The 24,586-nt window shown below is 43.0% G+C and overlaps 1 protein-coding gene across 1 annotated transcript in view; it reads right to left on the bottom strand.

Moving 5' to 3' along the window:
• Plxna2 (plexin A2) overlaps positions 1-24,586 on the bottom strand; it is a 189,158-nt gene that overhangs the window by 81,163 nt on the left and 83,409 nt on the right. Inside the window, exon 4 of the mRNA XM_021198674.2 lies at positions 18,009-18,143. Coding sequence (XP_021054333.1) covers positions 18,009-18,143 — 135 coding nt within the window. The remainder of the gene's footprint in view (positions 1-18,008; positions 18,144-24,586) is intronic.

Raw genomic sequence — 24,586 nt, 5'->3', positions numbered from 1 at the left:
CTGGTGTCTTTCATTTTTACCACCGGGGAAACCAAACCACCGTGAAATGATTGTGTTTTGAGTGTGGGCTGTTTATAGCCTATGCACCCTTTTCACAAAGAAAGAGCACAGTAAGCTGTAATGTGAGACTGCCTGGTGTGGCTTATGATTTAGGTTTAATGTTGAGAGACAAATAAAATTCTCTTGGTATTCTGTCCATATGTCTCTCTCTTAGCTCTTAAAACTGACAATTCCCAGCTCAATTTTTACAGTGTAAAGGCTGATTCTCCTCTAATGGTTATCTGTCATTGCTTATGTTTAAAGTAATTTTATGTGCTAAAGCTGTGGTTTCCAAATGCAAGGGGCAGAAAGCAATAGCCTTACACCAGGGTTAGGAGGAGACCTTAGCAACTGGTAGGAAAGGACCAGGATCACACTTGTTCTATAACAGAGGTAGCATGAACTTTTACCCTTTAGAAGCTCTCCTGAGAATTATAAGAATGGTAGGGTATCTATTTTTAGCTAGTTGACAGAGATGTAAGACAGGGAAAATATACAGACTGTGTGCATTCTTATTTCTCCATGATGAGGTCTACAAGCACTTCCCTGTGGCCACTAGATGTTAGTCTAGGGCCACAAGTAAAGAGAAACAGAAAAAAATAAAAAAATAAAACCAGAGATTCCACTAACTAATATATATGCCTTAGGCAAATCCAGCTAAAGAGAGCTGAGAATATGTTTCCTGTATGTGCGAGGCCATTTTTCTCTCCTTTAACTTTCAATATTGATTTAGCTTGGATTATAGGGAGAGGAGCGACTGGTAGCTAGGACAAGATAGTGGGACAATGGCTTGGAGGCTGTGTCAGGATGACAGTAGAGAACTGGAAAGAACTCATGGCATGGTCTGTGAGCACATAGTTTGAAGAATGCTAGTCACTTCTCATGTGGGGCATCCAATGTCTAATTCCTTCAATGATCTTAATGGATTCCATGGAGAGCCTCACAACCAGATTAATTTTTAGAAGTCAATTCCTTTCAAAACATAAACTAACTGTATCAAATGCCCTTTGTGGTAGGGTCTTATTTCATGAAATAAAACAATACAATATCACTGATCTAAAAAGGTCAGGCATGATTAACAATGCCCCAGGCATCTCATTACATCCAGAGTGTCACTATGCTGGCATCTCAGAGAAATACCCTCAGCTCCCTCCTTCACTGCTAGACTGCAGAAGCATAGGCCTCTGTCTTAGTCAGGGTTTCTATTCCTGCACAAACATCATGACCAAGAAGCAAATTGGGGAGGAAAGGGTTTATTCAGCTTACACTTCCATACTGCTGTTCATCACCAAGGAAGTCAGGACTGGAACTCAAGCAGGGCAGGAAGCAGGAGCTGATGCAGAGGCCATGGAGGGATGCTTGCTTCCCCTGGCTTGCTCAGCCTGCTCTCTTATAAACCCAAGACTACCAGCCCAGAGATGGCACCACCCATAAGGGGCCTTTCCCCCTTGATCACTAATTGAGAAAATGCCTTACAGCTGGATCTCATGGAGGCATTTCCCCAACTGAAGCTCCTTTCTCTGTGATAACTCCAGCCTGTGTCAAGTTGACACACAAAACCAGCCAGTACAGCCTCCTTCCACTGACTAATGGAAGCCCCTGTCTAGTCTCTAGGATGCTCAGAAGACTGCCATCAATGCTTAGAGGCTCCATTATATACGCTCTCTAGAAGAGGCACCATTCAGACTTCTGTTGCTTCGAAGTTTCTCTTTCTTAAGAAATTAGGCCTGGGTGCATCTTTGGCAAACAAGTAGGTAATCCCATAAGGAAAATAGGATTCTGGAGAAAGTGGGGGTGCCTACAGTTTCTCCATTAATCTAGACATGCTCCAATTTGCACTGGGAGCATAAATTTGCATGCTGAATCCCAGAAGCCCCAAGTTGTACAATATTAGATAAAATAAAATTAATTTCTGTAATCCTCTGTGATCATATTAAAACCCAATATTCTCAGCTTGGCACATGGAATAGGTTTGCCCACCTGCCTTCTTATTGAAATTGTTTTCTCAAACCCTGCTTGAGTGTAGCTATATAGTTGGCAATAAAAGAGGTTGGGACCCCTGGCCTGTCTGGTCCTCTAGTCACTTAGAGCTTAAATGGGGAAAAATAAAAGTGCAATCAATGTTAGAGAGAAGGCCAGAGTCTGTGGTTATCCCAAGGAGTGGACTGGAATGGTTTTGAGTTCTGCCTTATTCCTAGGAGACAGAAGACAGGGAGGAGGCAGCAAACAAGTATGTTGCCTTTCCACATGATTAAAGCTTCTGTATATGTTTTAGTCTACTTTCTATTGTTCCTCTTCTGGGTAGGTTGATTGAACTCCATGAGCTAAGATGGTTGGCCACTGTGACAGCAAAAGACAAAGAGACTTGAGGCAAGGCACATGAGGATGAGTGACGTCTGGGTAAGATGAGTGGAGACCTGGCTACAGCAAAGAGTACGAGGTAGTTCAGCCTGATGTTCTGCAGAATCTTCCAGGTCTCAGAAGCAACTTTCACCTCACCAAGGTGAAGACTGATTTTTTTTTTTTAGTCCTTCATGAACTTAGGTGTCCCCTGTGGTTATACATGTGGCATCAGATATAGTAGGATATGTGGGGTTTATGTCCTATGGAAATGTCAGACTTCTGCATATAGTCATTGAAGGTAGTGACTTGCTGACTAGGGTATTCTGCCAGGGATTGTCCATGACAGTGGGACACATTTCACAAGGGCTACCTTTTCTCCCTTTTGCTGTCTGTTAGGTTAGTCCTCAGTCCATTTCTCAATTGCTTCTATCAGGAATTTTCTTGAGAGACCCTTGGACCTGGGGATGGCAGAGCCAGGAGTCACATAGACCTAACACAAGGCTGACATCTTCTGCTTCTGTTTTCCTCATCTTCCAGTCTCAAGAATGAATCTTGAGAATGAAGCTCATGAGAAGAGCTACAGGCATACCAAGTCCTGGGCCCAGGGACAGCTGACCTTTCCAATTCAGCACTTTTATAAATCTTCCCTAATGAAGTTGCAGGGGGAATAATGAATAAATGAAGGTTAAATCACTCCCTGCAGAAAACTGATGCTGACAGGCATGTCCAAAAAGGAAGCTTGAAAATCCTAAAGTTGACTAGCACCAAGGGTTTTAAACTCTCTTTCTCTGATGGGAAGACAGACATCTTGCCAACACAGGTGATAGAGGCTGAGAGAAGACCAAAGCCTGAAGAGAACAGAGTTTCTAGGAAAACATTCTTGAAGCTGATTTCGAAATGCTGTAATACACCAGGCATGGTGGCGCACGCCTTTAATCCCAGTACTCGGGAGGCAGAGGCAGGCGGATTTCTGAGTTCGAGGCCAGCCTGGTCTACAGAGTGAGTTCCAGGACAGCCAGGACTACACAGAGAAACCCTGTCTCGAAAAAACAAACAAAAAACAAACAAACAAACAAAATGCTGTAATACACACATATGCATGCACACTGTACACAAACACACTGTATACACATATGCATACACACTACACACACACACACACACACGTCTAACTAGCTCATTCCTGGTTTCTTGAGAAACTGTATGTCATGTTTCCTTCCCATTACATTTGTTATTTCATGTCTTTAACACTACTGACCATCACCACCCTCTACTGTCTGCTCCCTGGCTAAACACCTAAGTCTGAGTGGCTTGGAGGAAGTAAGACTGGCTCAGGAAGGAAAGAGACAGAAAAGTAGAAACAGTAGCCGGCCACATCAGGTCAACTAGGTGTAGAATTGATGTGACAGTAGATGCAGAAGGAACACAAATGAAAGGAGGGGGTGTCCTGTAAATAATAACAGAGATTTCAGGGTGCAGATTGGAAGGAACTATAACAAGGCTGCTGAGTTCTTGAGTAATGCTGGAACACATGTCTTGCTAGCCTTTGCTTCACTTTGCATACTGGGTAAAATGGGCTGTTGGAGAGGAAAAGTGGCTTTCCTGTACTTGCTCTACACTCGCAGAATTTAGGAGTCTGGTCATGATGCTCAGAGGATACAGGACAGCTCACCCACCTTGCAGCCTGGTAAGGAGCAGGATCCAGGGAGAGAGCACCAGGATACTGAGGGATGGAAAGATGAGGGTGGGCTGGGCACTGGTAGAGAGACCCAGAGGCAAGAAACCCATATTGAGCAGTAAATCAAAGGTCAGGATGATTTTTCTTGGCACCCCAGGGGATGGAGCAGGAATGCTTTGCTGATGGCAGGCTCTGACAACTGGCAAATGAGCTTCTGTGGTTATCTGTTTTCCTTCTTTAGTCTTGTCTCCTAAGACATAGCCTGGAAAAAGATGCAACTGGCAGATGACTTCAAGATAAAAACTGAGCTCAGTGGCAGAGGAGAGGAAGCTAAGGAGTGAACCAGGAAAACAGGCAGGGCCAAGCTGTATACATTCTATAGGCTGAGTTCCTGCTGTCTCAAAAATCCTATATGGATCAGCTATTTATTTTATTTCTCCATCAACCTAAATAGTGACCATTATCATTGACCCCACTTTACAAAAGAGAAAACTGATGTTTAGAGAGGCTAAGCCAGGCCTTAGAGAAAAGCAGAATTGCAGAGCCCAGATCTGGATAAAGGATGACTTGCCTCCAAGGAACTTCCTGCCATCCTAGGAAGCCTTCTTACATAACAGCTTTTTTTCTTTGTCTCTGGCTCACAGCCAAAGTATTTATGAAGCACCCAATAATTATTGGACATTGTCATTTCCTAGGGAAAAAGAAGCAGCCCTGCCTGACAAAGTCCCACTAACTAGTAACATCACTGAAAGAAGGGACTAAAAGCTAAGGGGAAAACATCTTTATCTTCATCTTATTAACTGGCATGACTAGATGCCACCCTTTTCATACAGTAAGGAACAGGGCTGTGTTAGGAGGTAATAGACCAGTACTGATATCTTTCTCTTGATGATGTAGCTAAGGCCCAAGACCTTTCTAGGAGTTTGAAGGTGGGGGGAATGGAGGGCTTGTGCCAGGGGAAAACCCTAGTGATAATCTTTGTTCTAGGTACATGATTGTTTCCTCCCACATTCTAAATTGCTGCAACTGGGAAGCCTGAAGCTCTTTCTTTCCAACTGGGACTCTGTTCTCTTGGGAATGGTGCTGACTGGAAGGCTGCACACTTATGTGCCATAGTGCTTCTAAGGGATTGATGCTTCCTAACCTTTCCTCGGGGTTAACAATCTCAAGTCTGTGGAAATGCTATTCAAATACTTCAAATATTCTGATTTTGCATTCTTCAAAAAGTTTTTTTTTTTTTAAACTTAATTCCCCTGGGTAAACTCTCCCCTTTTGTAGGTCAAGTAGAGCATCCCCCCATCCAGGAAGCCTCCTCTGATTCAAAGCTGGGAGCATCTAGTTGTGTTTCCAGCCCTGTACACACTTGACTGTCAGTTCTGCCTACTTGTTCCTCTTGTGTGTATGTGGCTGTATGAAGACAAACCTAGTGCTGTAAGAATTTGAGCCCTAGGTGGCTGCTGGATGAGCCTCTTGGTAAATGAGTGGCTGAGACACTGACCTCGGCTTTGCCCATGGCTCCCTTTCAGTCTTCCTTCCACTGAGTCTACCTGCCCTAGGCTTCTTATTTAAACATTGCCTGCAGGATGGAAGCTGAACCTGATCTGTTTCCTAAGCTGCCAACAGCTGATGGCAGCTGGTGCTCTTCCATCTGGTGGCAATTTCAAATCCCAACCTGTTTGCAGAGAGGAATGGGGAGTGGGAATAACAGGTATGGGAAAGGAAGGCTAACTCATTCATAGTGGCAAATGCTCAGGGAATTGAACCATGAAATGTCAAGTAAAGATACCAGGTTCCTAAACTGGGCACAGAGAAAGAACATAGGGTCTGCTAGAAAACTGCAGTAAAATTTGGGTATCAAACAGCGAAATCCAAGCCTTGAAAGAGAAGTGTTAACCTCCACTAATTTCCTACAATGGCATAGAAATAAAATGCCTCTTCAGGACTGGCACTGCTCCTTGGCCATGTAGGGATAGTTACCTCCCTCACACAAGTACCCACCAGTACAGATGTACTCACACCCAGGTCAGCTTCCAAGCACAGTGTACCCAGTGCCCTTTGAAAGAATTCATTCCACAAAGGGGAAACTAAGGTTGCAATTAGCCTTGACTCAGCCTCCCAGATGACTCATAAGGCAGATGCATCATCTTCTGTAATTCTCTACCTACCTTCGCCTGAATTCCTTTATAGACCTGAGTTTGACCCTAAACATTCTCATGTAGACAGCCCTAGAGAGAATCATTGCTGGACATGAGTGTGAAAGCAGTGTGCTAGACTCACAGGCAATGAAGACAAGCTTACATCTTTAGGTGAACCTGCACAGCTGGCTACTTCTAGATGAGGGGTGAGGCATTACTTGAAGAATTCACAAGAGGTCAGCTTCCCACCTCCAAAGGACATTATTCATAGGGCCTAGATCAAAGTTCTACGGGGTATTTCTGAGCCTATGTCATTTTGAGTGAGAAGCTTGTAGAAGTTTGTTCTGTTCCCATGTCTAGTCTCTATACAATCCTCTTATGTACAGCTTGCACACCTACTCTGGAGGAGTCCCAGGACTTCAGACACTACCTCTTCCCAAGAGTTCTCTTCCTCTTCTCCCTCTTTCCTTGGCTCATGATGAGTGTGTTTCTCCCAACACCTCTGAACTGTATCTTCTCATCATTGCATCACTGTCCTAGTCATTGGTAGATAGAAATAAGGGCTGTGGGTTGTTGTTTTTGTTTTTGTTTTTTGGGTTTTTTTTTTTTTTTTTTGACAATTCCTCTGATGTTGCTCTCTTTTGTGTTGATCAAAACAAAACAAATCAGACTGTCAGTGCCTGACTGAAGCCTAATTGGAAATCCAAAGTGGCACTAAATATTATGGTCTAAATCAAATACATTCAGTTACCAAAACTGAATACTGAGAGCACTAGCATCAGTGTCAGAAAGGGCTGAGCAGGAGGAGGCTGAGTTCTGGAGTGTCATTCCATCTCTGCCTTGCCATTGTCTTGGTAAGGCCTTCCTGATTTAGGGCTCTAGCTGGGACCAGCGGTTGAGTGAATCCTGGCATTCACTCTTGGATGGTACTGGAGAGGCTGAATGAGCTTAGCTTCAACACTTTTTGTATTCTGTACCTGCCCTCCTTGCAAGGGTTTCCTTTGTTGAGGACAGGGTAGAAGAATGCACAGGGTGTCATGATCACCATGGGGTCTCTGAATGGCATTGGTGGTAATGGGAAGAACGGGAAGACAAAGGCTTTGCCATTGCCCAGCTTGCACCTCACTCATAGTTCTACCCCTGAGAGCTCTACAGACACCCAATTTAGGTCATTAAACCTTGAGGGGGCCTTACATTCCTTATAGGTCTAAAATGGGTAGTTAATTATCTTTCAGTTTACCTTAAAGAGGAGAGAGCATTCTTGGCATGACCCTGTATACAGTACACGGGCAAGTGGCACAAACCTCTTTGGGTTTTCTCTTTCTCTCTTTCTCTTTCTCTTTCTCTTTCTCTTTCTCTTTCTCTTTCTCTTTCTCTTTCTCTTTCTCTTTCTCTTTCTCTTTCTCCTTCTCTCTTTCTCTTTTCTTTTCTTTTCTTTTCTTTTCTTTTCTTTTCTTTCTTTCTTTCTTTCTTTCTTTTTCTTTCTTTCTTCACTTTCTTTCAACACTGAAACACTGTTGGCATTCTTTAGTTGAGTTTTTAAACAGACTACCACTTCCTTGGAAGAGCCAGGTTAGGAGAACCTGTGTTTCCTGGAGCCTGGAGCCCTTGATAGAGAAATTGCAGGATGGTAGCAGGCACAGCAGGGGGCACTGTTTTCAGAGCTAGAAATGAGCTTTGACTGAGGAGGCCTGGTGCAGAGGCCCAATCCTGCTGTTTGCCAGCTTTATTGCTATGGGCAAATTAGCAAGCCAGACTTAATTTCGGTTTTCTTATCTATAGAAAGGCTGGGAAAAATAATACTCATTAGCTGAGGTCATGTTTGTAAACTAAAAGAAGAAAAACATTGGCATAAATATTAGATTTCAACACATCTTAAAGAAGGCAAAGCTGAGAGGCCAGGCAACCAGTAGAGATTATACTATAGGTGTGGTTTTAAGTTGAATCTTGCTCTGTAAGACTTGGCCTGGTGATAGGCATGGGACATAACCATAAAACCATAATTACAATGCTAACATGTATTAAGCAGGCATGCAATGCCAGATACTTCTCTGAGTGCTTTTAAGGCATTAATTCATTGAGTTAATTCACTAAACACTGAAGCAGAGACCACAAGTACACCCATTTACAGATGAGGTTACTGAAGCAGAAAGGTGAAGCAGCTTGCCCAAAGCCTCACTTCAGTGAGTCCTGGAGCTGGACTTGATGGTAACTGCTCATAGTAGGCAACTGCCAGCCTCTTTAAAGGTTCATTCTCTGTTTTCAAAGTCACTTTGGAGATCTAGGCCCCCTTTTCTGTAAAACAAAAGGCTGCCCTTCTCTAGATAATCTCTAAGGCTGACTAGCTCTGGATCCCTGTATCAAGGCAAAGAGGAAACCTTTTCTGGAGACCTTAAACCTGAAGGGATTCCTATGAGAACACTTCCTGGAGGGTTCAAATTGCCCCCAGTCACTGAGAACTCTGCCCATATTCTCTCTGTAAACTAATTCCACTCCTTACCAGCAACATTTGATGGCCCTCCCTAGAGCGGGGCTCCTGTTTTTTATCTCTGCCCAAAACCCACACTTAATAGTGCTTTTGTAGTGAAAAGAGCAGGAAGAAATCATAAGGAGACTATCTCCAGGGCAGACCTATTTATAAGATATTTGCTGGACCATTCCTTAGAAAGACAGCCTTGTCCAAATCTGCATATGCAAATGACTTACCAGTGGACAAAGCTATGCATTATACATGGTAGACACTTAATGGTCTGCTGAATGAAAGAGGCTATATATGCAAATGATATGCAAATCTCTCCCAGTTTAATTTGACTCTTGGGAACATCTTCAGTGACTCTCTGGGGTCTAGGTTGTTTTAAATTTTTTAAATTAAAACTTTGTACACACAAACCACTGCTTCCTTTTGGCTGTGCTGAGTGAAGTTGGGAAAAGAATGCTGGGCTGAGCCACATTTCTCCTGATGACACAGATTATAGTCAGGGCAAATAAGTCCCTGTTTGGGCATCTGGAATTAAGATCCAGTAATTTCCCATCATCCTATTCTTGGAGCATCACTATGGGCAGTTAGGGTGTCAGTCACCAGCAGTTACTAGAAAGAGAAATCAAAGCCCCTGCCAAAGCTCAGAGTGGACTCCCCAGACCCCTGCCCATTTGGAGCAATGAGAGTTTTTGGCACCAGTCTATCCAGCCTGAGCATTGTGTTTAATCACTTCTTTCCAAACCAAAGGACTTTAAAATAAGATGCTGGAATTCTCTCTAATTCTCTCTTTTACAAAAAAAAGCAATCCAAGTGTCTGATTAATAGCGAAGGTTAGCAGTTCTTTTCCCTCAGGTGAAAACATTTATTTTTAAAAATGCTCCAAGAGAATATTAATGGCCAGCAATGATCTGGGTCAGCCTATGGCTCCTTGATGCTGGCGATGAGGGAACTTAAAACCTGAGATGTGGGTGTGGGGGGAGGGGCAGCCCGTGGCTGGCTCCTTGCACTGTGCTCCTGGAGGCAGGATTCTGCCCTTTCTTTGAGAAAGGCACTGATCTGAGTGAGACTCAGCTCCCGGTCCACACGGGGGTTCCATGTCCTTAACCAGAAACACATGTGCACCAGAGGCTTGGATTGAAAGTGACACATTCTAACCCTGGGTGCAGCAGCAACTCTCTTATCCTCACTTTTTTAATCCTCAAACTCCATAATTCATCAAGTCCCTCAGGCTCAACTCTCTGCCCGCCCCCAGCCCCACCTTCATGTTTCCCCTGGGCCAAGGCCCCTATCCCAGAAAAGGGGGGATGCCCGTGACAGACACCATTTGCCTTGTAAAAACATACTTAGGCATGTTCTGTCCACACTGGGGATGTCTTCTCTCCTGGACTAAACAAATACCCACAATCAAAACTAACAGTCTGAGGTGTCAGAATGCAAAGGCCAAGGAATCTGGAAGTTGTAGTTCTTCACACATTTTGTTTGTTTTCCCTACCAGGTCCTTGGGTAACATAGGGGTCTTGGAAACACAGTGGCTTTGGCTATAGGTAGTAGGCTTATTATCCCAGGCATGAACACAGTCCTTTTGAAAAGTTTTCTATTTTTGGTCCTAGATCCTGTTTAGTAATTATTCAAAGGGACTCCTCCAAACTAGTGAAAATAAAATTTGTTCTCTTGTGAAGCTGGCTGGGTATTGCTATCTCATCAGGCAGGAGACTGGCTTGGCCTCCAGGTTCTTCCCAAATACACACAGGGAAAAGTGTGTGTATGTGTGTGTGTGTGTGTGTGTGTGNGAGAGAGAGAGAGAGAGACAGACAGACAGACAGACAGACAGACAGACACAGAGACAGACAGAGACAGAGAGAAAAAAAAGAGACACAAAGACATAAAGAGAGGCAAAGACAAAGAGACAGACAGAGACAGACAGAGAGATAGAGTCACAGAGAGATGAGTTAGTTCTTTGCCCATTGGGGACTGCTGGGAGGAGGGGGCTTTATAATCTAAGTTTCTGATAACTCCAGGCTGAAGTTCATATTGTCCTACCACTTGTAAACGTCTTAAGACAAAGTGGTGAGTGTGTTAGCATCCTGCAATTATGTAGAGCAAGGAATTCCTATCTCTGTGTGTCATTAGGGAGCGTTATGTCTGAGAGCTAGGACAATGTTGTCACAGGAAGGCCCATGCTTGGTCAGGGAATGTCCTACATTGTGACTTCTGCTGACAGAGTCCATTTCTCTGTGTTTCTTTCAGAGCTAAGAACTTTGGTGTGGCCCTTTGGGGGGACTTAAACAACTTTAGCTAGTAAGCAACCTGATGGAAAACCACTAGTGTGTCCTCATGCACTTGTGTTGACTCCGGATCTACGTGCTCCATGCCTGCAATGCTAGAAGTGCCCATTGAGTGTTTTTCATCTGGGATTACAGTGGACCATCTCTAAAGCTCTGGGCAGCTCTGGTGTTCTCTGGTCTATGACCCTGGCTGACAGGAAACCATGCAGTTGATTGCTTCCTCGACCTGTTTTATTCTTAAATTCTGTCTATGGATACACAGGTAAGTTCATAGGTACAATGCTCACTAGAGTGAAGAGACAAGTAAAAGTGATGAGGATTCCAAAGCTAATTTAATTTCTGTCTTATTTGTGGGGGGTTCTCATTCTCAGAGTCCATAGTTGACATGTTTGATGTGTTAAAGACTATGTCAGAGACTGTGCTGGGATTGCTAGGTTCTAAGGATGCCCCAAGCACATAGACTGATGCCAGTCTGTTCATAAGTTCAGAAGCTTCATATATGTGTGTGGTGGTGGCAGAGGTGTGTGCATGTGAGTACAGTGCCCATGGAGGCCAGAGATGGTGTCAGATCCCCAGGAACTGAAGTCATAAGTGGTTGTGAGCTGACTTGCAGGAGGGTTGGCAATGGAACTCATTCTCTGCAAGAGCACTACATGCTTTTTGCTGAAGCATCTCTCCAGACCTCCCACCATCGTTCTAGTAACCCTATCTGCTTATGTCATTCCTCTGAGGCTGTGAAAAAAAATAGCTGTGTTATGCCCCCAAAGTTTGAGGCAGTTTGTACTATATCTAGCAGAACAGTGTGCTAATAACCACTGGTATACATAAAGGTGCTTGGACGAGGTCTGAGTGTTCACAGGCAGAAGAGGTTTTTCCTGCCTTTGTTACTGAGCTTGTGGTTTGGTTACTACCTGAAGAGGCCCCTGGAGGGTCCCTTCCAAGCCAGATGTCCATACATGACCTAAGGCATGGGGATAACCTGACTTAGAATACCCTCCTTCCTCACCACAGATGCCTGTATTCTGGACTATTGGTCTCACATAAGGGCTAAAAACTGCCTTTCTGTCTTCTGAGAGAGTGGGACTGTTTAGTCTACTAGGCACATTGCTGGATTTTAAAAAAAAAACCAGATTATGAGCACACAGTCCAGTTTGGCTAGGCCAGAGTCTTCTGACTGGTCCTTTGGGATGGCAGGTTGCAGTATCAAGGACAGGTTGCAAGCCATTCTTGGGAGCAGGAAATTCCTTGGGCATAGGTTGCAATAGACACTTCTGGTCTTCTCTGACACCATTGATGATGAAGCCCAGACTGTGTGCTAGACACACACTAGGCACTTTAAATCTGTTCTCTTATCTTCAGAGCACACCTTTATTAGATCCATTATACAGGTGAAGCGACTGAGGCTTAGAAGAAAATTACATAATTTTCTGGTTACATAATAAGCATCTATGCAATGGTGGTATCAGTCATACATACCAGATCTTAAACTCCATGTGATTCATCCTCTCTAGACATTTAAATGTAAAGTAGAATCCCAGGCCCCCACCCTCTCTAGAAATGTCAGCCATCTCCAGCCCTCTGTTCTTCCCAAGGCTCTCTCCAGCCTGCATGGAGCCATTCTGCACAGTGACTCCCCTTTTCCATTTCACCCTTCGCTGGATCATTTTATGCCTCTATTCCCTCTGCTAATTCAATCTAATTAAAGTATAAAAAAGAATAATTGCTTCCATTCCTACACTCTCTTCCCATCTACCCTGAGGACAGAGTGGTATTCCCTTTCTGGGAGTGGCCAGCCTGACAAGCTGGGCTGGAATCAAGGCTATGTCTCTTCTTTTCATCTTCTTACTTGCTGGTTTACTTGGCTCTTAGCCTAACTTTCCCAGCACTCACTGACTGACTTCCATTAGACACTGAAATCTGGGAGCAAGTTGTATTCCTGCTCATAACATCTACTGTCATACTGCTGAAGCTGGGGTAGCTTTCTAGGGAAGAGCCAGCCTTCTCTTGATGAAGAACCTGGACAATTAACAGCAGGCCCAGAATTCTCTTTCCAAGTTTTCCCCCTGGGACTGGCCAAGTCACAGATCTATTAAGAGTACATTAACATTGACTTGTTAGGCGGTGACACTAATGACCCAACACTTCTTACTAGTACTATTTCTTAATTACATTTAGTTAATTGACAGAGAGAGAGAGAGAGAGAGAGAGAGAGAGAGAGACAGAGACAGAGACAGAGAGACAGAGACAGAGACAGAGACAGAGACAGACAGAGACAGACAGAGAGACAAAGAAAGGCAGAGAGAAACAGTGAGAGACACAGAGAGAGAGGTGGGGGGGGATCTGAGTCCTAGACTGGATGGTTCTAGCTTTGTATAGAGATGGAAACCTGTCTAGGCAGAATTGGAAACCTGATTCTACTCTCACATGGTCCCAAAGATACAAGAGGTACCATATCTTTGGGAAAGGGTTGGAGAACAGAAGCATAGAGGGAAGACATAAAATAACACTGCCTATAGTGTGTTATAAAGTGAAATTACAGAAAGGATTCTTCTTGTCATATCCTATGAAGTTTTGACATGGCTTGAGTGTGCCTTCCAAGCCTCACAAGCTAGAAAGTATTGTAGAGCCTTTGGGGTTGGGGGAGATACTGGTATGTAATTAGATTACTGAAGGTGTTGTTCTTGGGAGGATACTGGTTAGTTCTTACAAAAAGGTTGTTAAGAAAGAGCAAACCTAGCTCTGCCCCACACCTCTGTGGCTTCTGGTCTTATCATATTATCTCCACTTCTGACACATGTTCATGTCACTGATGATACCTATGATGTTGTGAAACAGGTAAGCCCCACTAGGGATTAGACCATACTGTTTTGACATTGGCCTACAAACCTCTTTGAGTTAAAAGTTACCTAGCCTCAGATAGTTTGTTACAGTAATAGAAAACAGATATATTGCCTTGACTTATGAACATACTTAATGATTGACAAATTCCTTCTCTCTGAATAATGATCAAGGTTCAGGGAAGCTAATTATAGGAGCACTTGGCTACATCTATCTTTCCTTTAGAAAGATCTTACAGTTAATGTAAGGCCTACCTATGCTGCTATTGACTACAGTGTTTGTAGGAAAACATGAAAACTGATTTATGTGTCAAATGTGTTCCAAAAACTGAGAAAGTAAAATTCAAATTATAATGGAGTTATACAGAAAAATAATTTAGAAAATTATTAATGTATATTTCAATAAATACCTTCAGTAGCAAAAGAAACACTTTATGACAAATAACCTAATTATGGTCATTACACCTATTAGAATAGTGGTTCTCTACTTTCCTAACACTGCCACCCTTTAATATAGTTTTTCATGTTGTGGTGACCCCCAACCATAAAATCATTTTTCTTCTACTTTTTAACTATAATTTTACTACTGTTTAGAATCATAATGTAAATACTTCTGTTTTTTGATAGTCTTAGGTGATTTCCATGAAAGGGTTATTTGACCCCCAAAAGGGTCACAACCCATACATTGAAAATCACTGCATCAGGATAAATGACCTTAGAAACCATACAGAGTTAGATGAAAAGAGAAACAACCAACCAAAATTCATCAAATAATTGACAAAAAGATATCATTTTTCATTCATGATATAGACACTTTAAAAACCAAATAGAAAACACCAAAGAAAAATTACCAGAACCCCAGGACTATTCTTAATGACTTGGTAATACAAGAAATGTCAAGATATATAGGCAAAGAATAAAACTGAAAAACTTAGGAAAAGACAATTTTATACTATTGGTGTAGCAATATAAAAATACATTTATTGTCAATATTATTTTTAAAAGTCCCAGCCCAGGACTTTTCTAACTCTTTCTAAGATCTGGGAGATGTTGGAATTAGACTACCATCTCTGTCTTAGAAGTTTACCTTTCTAAGTCCCTGAGGAGTTCAAAAAACAGGCTTCTAGGAAGCTATTGCTAACAGTCAAGACTAGAGGCTCTAGAACCTGGGTCTCCTGGCTCAGGCCAGGCCAGCTATCTGGGACACACACAACTATCTTTATCCTAATAATCATATACCTCTACATACCCAGTAATTGGAATATAGTGAGTGAGGGCTGGAAGAGGCCATATAGAGTTCTCATGGTAAGTATGTGGCCATTGATGTTGAATAAGAAGAAATTTTTCATTTGGTATCTCAACTGATCTCACACTCTCCTTGAGTGAGATACACTGAGATTAAGTGGCTTGTCTAAGCCAACTCAGCTATAAAATTGTAAGATGGGACTCAGGACACAGAGTATTAGAAATATCTCATTATCTGATTCATATTCTTTAATTAATAAAGGAGTAAGCTAAGGTTGAGGGATTATGGGAACAATAATGGCAAACATTGGGAGAGAAAACAGGCTGCCTGATTTTGTTCTTATTGACTATACTCCTGGCACACATTAAAATGTGTCCTTTATGAGACCATGCTAAGTGTCAATACTTTGCTCCATGGACCCAGACAGATGGGCCTCATGAGCTGCTCTTGGCCCTCGGCCCTGGATTACCCCAGCTGAAGTCACCTGGCTACCTCTTCTACATGATTTACAGCTTCTCAGGTGACAGGTTTCAGAGCTCCACCACAAATCTCCCTTAGAGTCAAGCTCCTGATTGCTTCACTCCATTTGGTATGGGGAACTCCTACTAATATCTCACGTGACCAGAGACAGCCCCGTGATATTAAACCCAAAGGATTCCAATTTCAGCTCTCCATGGCTGGATGCTGCTCAATATGTCTGGTTCTGACTATAACATGAACAGGGCATCTGATGCAAAAGACAGGAGGAAGGAAGGAATATTTTTAAACAAGATACTTGGGTACTTTATGTGGCTAGGGCTGATGCTTTCAGATATGGACCAGGAGCTTCTTATGTACCCTGAAGCCTACTCAACAGCCTCATTTCTGACTGAGCCTCTCTCCTCAACTACCCATGCAGTGCTAGAAATGGGACGTAGGGCTTGAGCATGCCAGGCAAGCTCTCTGCCACTGAGCTACAGCCTCTTTTGCACACATTTTGAATGCATTTTCAAAAGGCATCTTGTCTGAGAAAAGGATGTGGGGTAAAGAAAGTATCTACCTTCTTTATTTAACAATAACTCTTTGGGGGCTGGAGGAATGGCTCCCTCAGTAAACGCTTGCCATGTAAACATGAGTCTGAGCCCACAGTATGGTATAATTAGGAGGTAGATTTACTGCCCCTGGACCCACAGAGTTGGCTGTTCATGGGAGCCAAATATGAGGACCTGAGCTGGATCTTCAGAACCTAAATGAACAAGACAGACACACATATATAATCCTAGTAGTAGGTATCAAGGACAAGCTAAACCCTAGGGCTTACTTTCCAGCCAGTCTAGTGTATTTGTTAAGTTACAGGCTAGTGAGAGACAGAAACAAAGTGGGTAGTTCCTTAGGATTGACACCTGAGGTTGGTCTCTTGCCTCCACACACATAACACACTCATATACAAATGCATCCTCCATAAACACAAATAAGTTTCTGTCTTCAAAACAAAAAAGAAAAGGAGGAAAATGCAGAGTACCTATAGAATCTATCCAATGGTACAGATTTCTGGGGACGTTTCCCTCATTAGATTGTAATCAATCTAAGTGTAGCAACCAAGCCTCCTTTGTTCTGATATTTTCTCTGTACTTTCTTCCCAATAACTATTTGTCTAGTAATACTTTTCCAAGACCCACTGGCTATTTATTGGGCTAGTAGGCCAATGCTTATTTCTAGAATTGCCTTACCCACTCTGGGTTGGCAAAGCTTCCCTCAACTCCACTAAGTTCTCCACTGCATCTGTTTATGCCTCAACTGCAGGGGCCACAAGAATACAGACAGAAAAGACAGGTGGGCTCAAGAGGATCTTGATGTAATTTGCATGCAATTAGCATATGATTTGTGTCATCTATTCTCAAGAAGTAATTTTCAAGTTAGAGCTGCATCACTGCTTTCTTTAATGCCACCATGCACCCATCCCCCTTTCCTCATTCCTTCTCATCTGTTATCTGTCATCCATTGATTCAGATTCTTTATCTTTGAAAAGAGAGCACACAGAACTCTGGGAAGGGTGAAGCTGACCAAGGACACAGAGTCTCTGAGGAACATTCATGGAAAGAGGAAACACACAGGTCCTGGGAGGTACCTAATGAAGGGGTCAGCTCAGCTGTCTTTTCAGTCTCAGTCAGCAGCAGCATCTCTGAGACAAACTCAGAATCTTTGTCTTTCTTTTTTTGTCGTCCTCACGAAAGGATAATACCATGGCTGCTACAGATCCATGGTTACCTCCTGATCAAAAGGATAGAATGGCTAGCCATGGCTAAGAACTTTGCTTGGTTTTCTTCCTCTCAGGGTCTGGTAAACTCCATCATCCCTGTTTACTTTTCTCCCCATAGTGCCCTATGTTCACACACAGGTAGATAAAATGTGAGCTGAAGAATAACTCTTCCCTAAGTCTAGAAAGATAGAGCTTGCTCAGTTGCTGCTTAAGCAGAAGACTGAGGCTTTTCCTATGGCATTTCCAACCTTTGCATGTAGTTTCAGCTTTCCAGAACTACCCAGTTCACCTTGCATCCAATCTCAGACTCAGGACAAGATCTGATCTCCTTCCAGGGCCCCATCTCAGTCCTGTCTCCCAGGAGCCAGCCCAGCCTGGAAGCCTAGATTATTTACACCTCTTTGGCTCTCATGAACAGCCAACTCTGTGGGTCCAAGAGCAGTAAATCTACCTCCTAATCACACCATACTGCGGGGCTCAGTCTAGCTCTTTCTTGCAGGGCTTTTCATCACTCATCCAGACAGGGGCTGTGACTTAGAGAGAAGTCTCCGGGAAGAGGCTGGCCCTGCAGCTTCCCTCTTCAAATGCCACAGAGCTCTGTTTTCCTCAGAACCCAAGCACAGCAAACTCACTCTCTGTTTTAGGGTAGATCAACTTCTAATCAAAGGTGACAGGTTATCTGAGGTTTCCTAGAGTTTAGAAAGGAGAGATGTGTGCCAGCACTTACCTGTCTCTCAGACATGACATATAAGTATAGCTGATTGATGGAGAAGGCCATGTCCCGGAGGATTGGGCTCCCATCTTTGAACACAGAGACCATCTCATACTGGACCCCACCATGGGGGGGACCGTCAGCTCGAATCTGCAAAGAAACCAGATTGCCCTTAGTACTGACACCCAGCCTTCCCATGGACTTCCTGCTCCTATTTGGAAGAGTGGCTTATAAAAGACTGCTGCTACTCCTTTAGGTCATTGCTCTGGAAAGAAGTGCTATGTATATTAAGTTCCCCAATCCATTCACATCTGCTCTCTGTATGCAGGGTCTGAGATCTGTTCTCTCTATCTTCTTCTACCCTGTTTCCCCATCTCCTTCTCTCTCATCCCCTTTCCCATCTCCTTTTCTTCTTTGTTTCTCACTAATTTGGAACCAGGGCTTCACTATGTAAGCAAGTATGTCCTCTAACCTATGATCCTCTACTTTCAACTCTTTCAATTTTGGGATTACAGGCATGCACCATGCATCATGATGCCCAGCTTCGGTCTGGGATTCCTAATAGTGTTTTATTTGTGGTTGAATGCACATGAATGATTCTGATGTCCCTATGCAGTTGTTTCTGTGTGCATTTACATACATTTATAGAATGTGTGATGTATCTATGCAATGAGTGTATATATGCATACTTACTCTAGATTGAAGAGTCAATTTTTCTATATACAGTACCCTGTGTTAGGCTGAAATGAATGAACAATTATGCAAATCACCAAAAGTCTTGTCATCATTGGAAGACTGAAGATTTCAGGTCTCAGAAATCTTTCTGCCCCTAGATGCTAGTTGGCTCTATTTTCAAGTTACCTAGGGAGATGAAGCATGTATTTCTTTTGTCCCATCCCAGGTCAGTAAACAAAACTGACCTGAACATCATTTTCCTAAGGCTCCTCTGACCAAGGTACATATTTATGCTTATCTTGAGAGTTCAAAAAAAGGAATGTGAAAGTCAGAGCTGGACCCATGAATCAGAATCTTTAAGGGTGTGGCCTAGCCATTGTTAGTTGGTTTAAAAGCTCCCTAACCAAAGGCACAGCAAAATTTGAGAAGCAGCAAGATAACATAATACCCTTAATCGTGCCACCCTCAGAACTGCTTTGAGGAGATGGGAAATTTGTGGCTGAGCCAGACCATAGCCTCTGTTTTGGTGGGAGATTCCCATGTCTAAGATTCCCAGTGATGCTGGGGCTGTTGAAACAAGGTGTAGAGAAGGACTAATATGGTTGAGTCTTACATGTCCTCAAGGAAAGAATTTCATGTATGGAGATGTTGGCAAGGAGTCCTTGGTATGAATGCACTCCATGCACAGTTCCATCCCAGATCAGCATTCACCCTTTACCACATCTCCTACTCCAGCTTATCTATCACATCCTACCTTGTGACTCAAGTCTTGCCTGCTCTGGGAAGCCCCTGACCCCTCATAATTAATTACATACACTGGTGCCGTTTTCTCTATTGGACATGCATCCTAGTATTATAATCGATTGATTTGATCATTGTATATGTATTAGCTAACATATATTGACTTACTATGTGAATTGTTCTCTAATTGCTTCCAATATGTGTAGAGTCATTAACACTGTGAAGGTGAATATGTGTTTTCTATTTTCCATGTAACTTTCTGAATGTCCCAATCAGTTCAGTACACACAGCTGACTAGCTTACCTGTGGCTCTGTAAATACCCATGTATCAGTTTCTTTTCTAGTTAACTCTATTATAAAGTCTGTCTGTGGGCTTGGCAGTCTGTTTGGAGCAGAAGCAATGGTCATGATGGCTTTCAAAAATTACTGGTCCGAAGGAGGGTTAGGGGTCTTGTAGGCTTCTATGGAGAAATTTGGGTTTTACAGGCATTGCTGGGGTCTGAGATTCTGGTGATGACAGAGTCTAATCCCAACTTTCGCATCAACTGGAGTATGGCTTCCAACAAGTCATTTTATTTGTGCATGTAATAGTTTTTGTAGCTGCCAGATGAGGGTGGCTATTCTTCTCTCTCAGCACAAAAAAGGATATTGTGGAAATGAAAAGAGTTATTAGCTAAGATTTTCAGTACTGTCACCTATTTATTTATTACATGCCTACCATGAGCCAGGCTGCACTAGGAAACAGAGGACACTGATAAATGATACTGCAAGTCTTCAGAGAGCTCAGGATAGAATCAGGAACAGCACAAGTCATCTTCACAAACTCAAGAGTTAGCCTCGAGAGAGGTGATTTCTACAAAGTCAGCAGTATTCAGAATGGGGCTGGCCCATCTGACTTGAGGGAGGCCCGATGGAGAGGCTTCTTGAAGGAGATGAGGCCTAAGCAAAGATCTAGGGTGGGAACTGCACTGTGGAAAATGTGAAGTGTGCTACAAACATGAAAGCATCTCATTGAGGTTGAACCCAGATCCCTTAAAAATCTGTTTTTTGGACTTCAGCACTTAAGAAAGAATGAGAGTTCAGATGTGAGGTGACTGAGGCTTGTAACTTGAGCAGACTCACAACATCTTCTGTCCTAAGGTTATTACTGGATGGCTCTAGCTCAGAACTCTGGGTTTGTATGCATGGTGTGGTGGTGGTGGTGTATCTGTGCATGTGTGTTATCTGTAACTATCTGTAAGTATGTGCATATATGGCATATTTGATGTTTGATATGTAGCATGGTGCATGTATATATATATATATATATATATATATATATATATATATATATGTGTGTGTGTGTGTGTGTGATATATGTCATGTATTTGTGTGGTATAACTAGTTTAATATATGTGTATTTGATGTATGTATCTTTATATCTCTGTGTAGCATGTCTCTGTGTGATATATGTATGGATATATGTCATGTATTTGTTTGGTGTGTGATGTGTCTGTGTATATGAATTGTGTGATATGTCATATGCATGTTTTATATATGATGTGTATGCCTCTCTGTGTGTCTGTGTATAGTGTTATGTATCCATGTGCTATGTCTGTGTGTAATGTATGTGTTAAGTATATCATGTGTGTTCTGTGTATATAACAGGTAGTGCTTGTGTGCCTGTATACATATGTGCACATTCTGATCTTTATAGAGGCAGGTGGAGTGTCTGGTGCTGTTCTCACTGAACTCTGGTGAGTTAATGAGTGCACATCTGCAGCTGTGCATTTACTGCTGCGAGAGTGGATTCAAGCTGAAGTTTATTTTTGTAGGACTTCATGACCGGAATTATTTATAGCTTGAAATCTTTGGTAAATTTTGTTTCTGAGATCTTCTTCCCTTCCTCCTACACACACACACACACACACACACACACACACACACACACACACACACACGGGTAGGGGTAGGGAGGGGGAGATGGCAGCAGCCCCCAAAGCACCTTGCAGATATCAGCTCTGTCCTCAGAGCTCTGGAAAGGTAACAGAGTATGCAAAGTCACAGCTCAGTGGGCTGAGGCTCTCTGAAGGACAGCTAGGAGTCTGGCACCCAATATTTTGATAATTGGTAAAGAGGTCAGAAACCTGTAGGTTACCTTGAGCTAAGGAAAAAAGAGAAAGAGGGGAGATGGGGTGAAGGATCCCTCTTGTCTATGAAGAAGGTGGCAACTACGATATGATGAGCTGAAATGATGCCTACACATACAGTCACAGCACTGGTCCCTATAGCTGTTGGTCAATCAGAAAGGCTTTTACAGTCGAGACCAACATTTTCTGACGTAATTATTTTTATTTCTGTTTATGTTATAAACTTCCCTAGATATTCAATGGAAAACAGAGGATATAGCAGAAGGGTTTACAGGGATAGAGACATCTGGATTTGGGGGGTAGGGATCAGGCTATGATGGGCTTCTTCCTAGGATGCAGAGAAGAGTTCTTCAGAATCTGGCATCTTGGAACAGTCTAAGAATTAATTAACAACTTGGCATATAAGGTAGAGGATAAACATTTAATCAACACTCTAGTGTGGAAGGATAGGATGCAGGCAAGATTGAGAAAGTGGCTGAGGTCTGAGTAGAGCACAAAAGGTCAGGATTTTGGTTTAAACTGGGTCTTCTTTGCTTCTCTTGGGTGAAGGGAGGATAGCCTAGCAGTCATTGATACATGCCACTTCCAGAATGAAATGTGGGCTCTGCTGTCACCATCCTATGGTTAAGATTAGATCCTAGAAGCATTGAGGTTCCCATGCTGGGACCTTCCCCTTGACTGCTTGTGGGACACTGACATTAAGACCTGGAAGTAGAAAGAATCTGTATCTTTGGCTCTACCCTGTTAGGATGAGTTTGAACTACAAAGATCAGAAAGGCCAAGGCAAAGTCCAGTGAAGGGCTGCTCTAAGGGCTCAGCCCTGTACCTTATATATAAGGCTATATCTCTAGTATTAGGCAGGTCTAAGGATCCAGAAAGAAGAGAAGCTGTCAGGCATAGGAAGCACTATAGTGTTCTGGGAAACATTAAGATAAACACAGCAAGAGTTAGCTGAAGCATTAAGCAGCCACAGATGAAATCACATTATGCAGAGGCAAAGCTATAATTCACACAGTGCACAGAGTTGGGAGGGATGAGGAGGGAGGGAGAAGGAATTAATAAAGAGTAATGAGGAATTCTGTCAAGATCAAGGAGTCTTTATTTACCCAAAGCTCACGCAAGAGTCTCTGTTTACAGTGTCATACATACAAAGATTCTTTTCCTGGGAATGCCCAGGTAGTGGCCAAGAAGTGACTCTGGGACCATATGGAGGGCAGGACAACATCCTCAACAGGTGTTCAGATGGGTTAGGAATACACATATTGAGAGAGACTGGCTTCCTCTCCCCAAAGGAGGTAGGCCAACTTACGCGCACATACACGCACACACACACACACACACACACACACACACACACGCACATGGGCACGCTTTGGAATAGCTTTTTCTCCTTATTAATTTAAACCCATTTATTTGTATCTATTCTATCTCACCCAAGTGTAAAAGATTGGAGGTGTGGACATGAATAATCTCCCAAACTCCATGAGGTAGCCTACTCCCATTTTATAAGGAAGAAATGTTAAGTGTGTTGAACTGATGGCAGTTGCAAAGTGGCAGCATGGAACCTGAAGCTAGTTGGGGCTGGTTCTGAAACTCTGCTTCTCTGTGGAGCCTTGGTTTCCTACAAGACAAACAAAAGGAGCTGCCTTTGCTTGGACTAGAAAGAAATCACATGCCTGAGGACCTCTGGAGGGTTGTCTCAGGGAAGGATCACATTGCTGTCTCCTTCATGGTGGCAAGAAGGCTATCTGCAGTTTTGAAAGAGAGCAAAGGACATGGAACTCAAAAAGGGTTGTTAATCTCTCAAATTAGCACATTCTTTTTAATAGTCTGTAATTGCCCTGCCTTGAATAATCTTGAATAATAATATCCTCCCCCCTTTTTTTTTTCTACTGAGGGTGGCTTTTGAGCTTCATCATGAAAGTCTGGGGCTCTGAGCACCGTGACCTCACCTAGCGCCTGTGTCTGGATACAGAATGACTACCTGATATTGTAAAAGGAGAAGTCTTAAAACAATATACATGGAGTGCATATACCATGGTACAGAAAAGTACGGTGACCAAGAGAAATGGAGACTAGATTCACATGCTGTCTGTCTCTTCTCTTTGCTAACTGCTGGGTCTGGGCTTTTACTGCCTCTTATCTCTGCAGCTGCAATAACCTGAGAAGTCTCCTTGCCTCCAGCATATTCATTCTCTAATCTATTCTACCCAACACTTCCAGATTAACCTTCTTAAAACACGTATTTGATCCTGCCTTTTTCTGTATGCAAAAATCCTTAAATTTCAGATGCTTGTAATTTTCTTTCTCTTGCTTATCTCAGTCTCATAATTTTTAAAAAATGATGAGTGTACATCACTTTGGGGATATTGAAAGAAATCACTAACACACATCCACACACACCCTACACACACTCACCTGCCCCTAACACATATACACATCACTCCCCCCCACACACACAACACACATATCCCAAACACACACACACACACACACACACCTCCACACATACTCACACCTCCACTATACACACATATACACCACACATACTCACACCTCCCCCCCCACAACACACACAAATATACCATACACACTCACACATCCCCCCAACACAACACACACAAAACATACAACAGACTCACCACATACATGCTTATATGTACACACACACATACCACATACCACACACATATACCTCCACACATACACGCTCAGATCTCCCCCCACAACACACTCAACACACACACACCTCTGCATATTGTCACACATGCTCACACCTCCTTGCACACACACCAAACACCCATACACACTCTCACATCTCCCCCCACACACAACACACATATCACATACCACACACAAACATAACCCACTCTACCTCCCTACATACGCACACACACACACACACACACACACACACATCTCCCATCCCCCCACCACACACACACACACACACACACACACACATATCCCACATCCACACACATTCACACACGCGCACACACACACACACATCCCACATCGTCACACCACACACACACACACACACAC

The sequence above is a fragment of the Mus pahari genome, chromosome 5 (assembly GCF_900095145.1).
Source record: "Mus pahari chromosome 5, PAHARI_EIJ_v1.1, whole genome shotgun sequence".
NCBI classification, from domain to species: domain Eukaryota; kingdom Metazoa; phylum Chordata; class Mammalia; order Rodentia; family Muridae; genus Mus; species Mus pahari.
The sequence above is the reverse complement of the archived record's forward strand: the minus strand, read 5'-3'. Positions and strand labels throughout refer to the sequence as shown.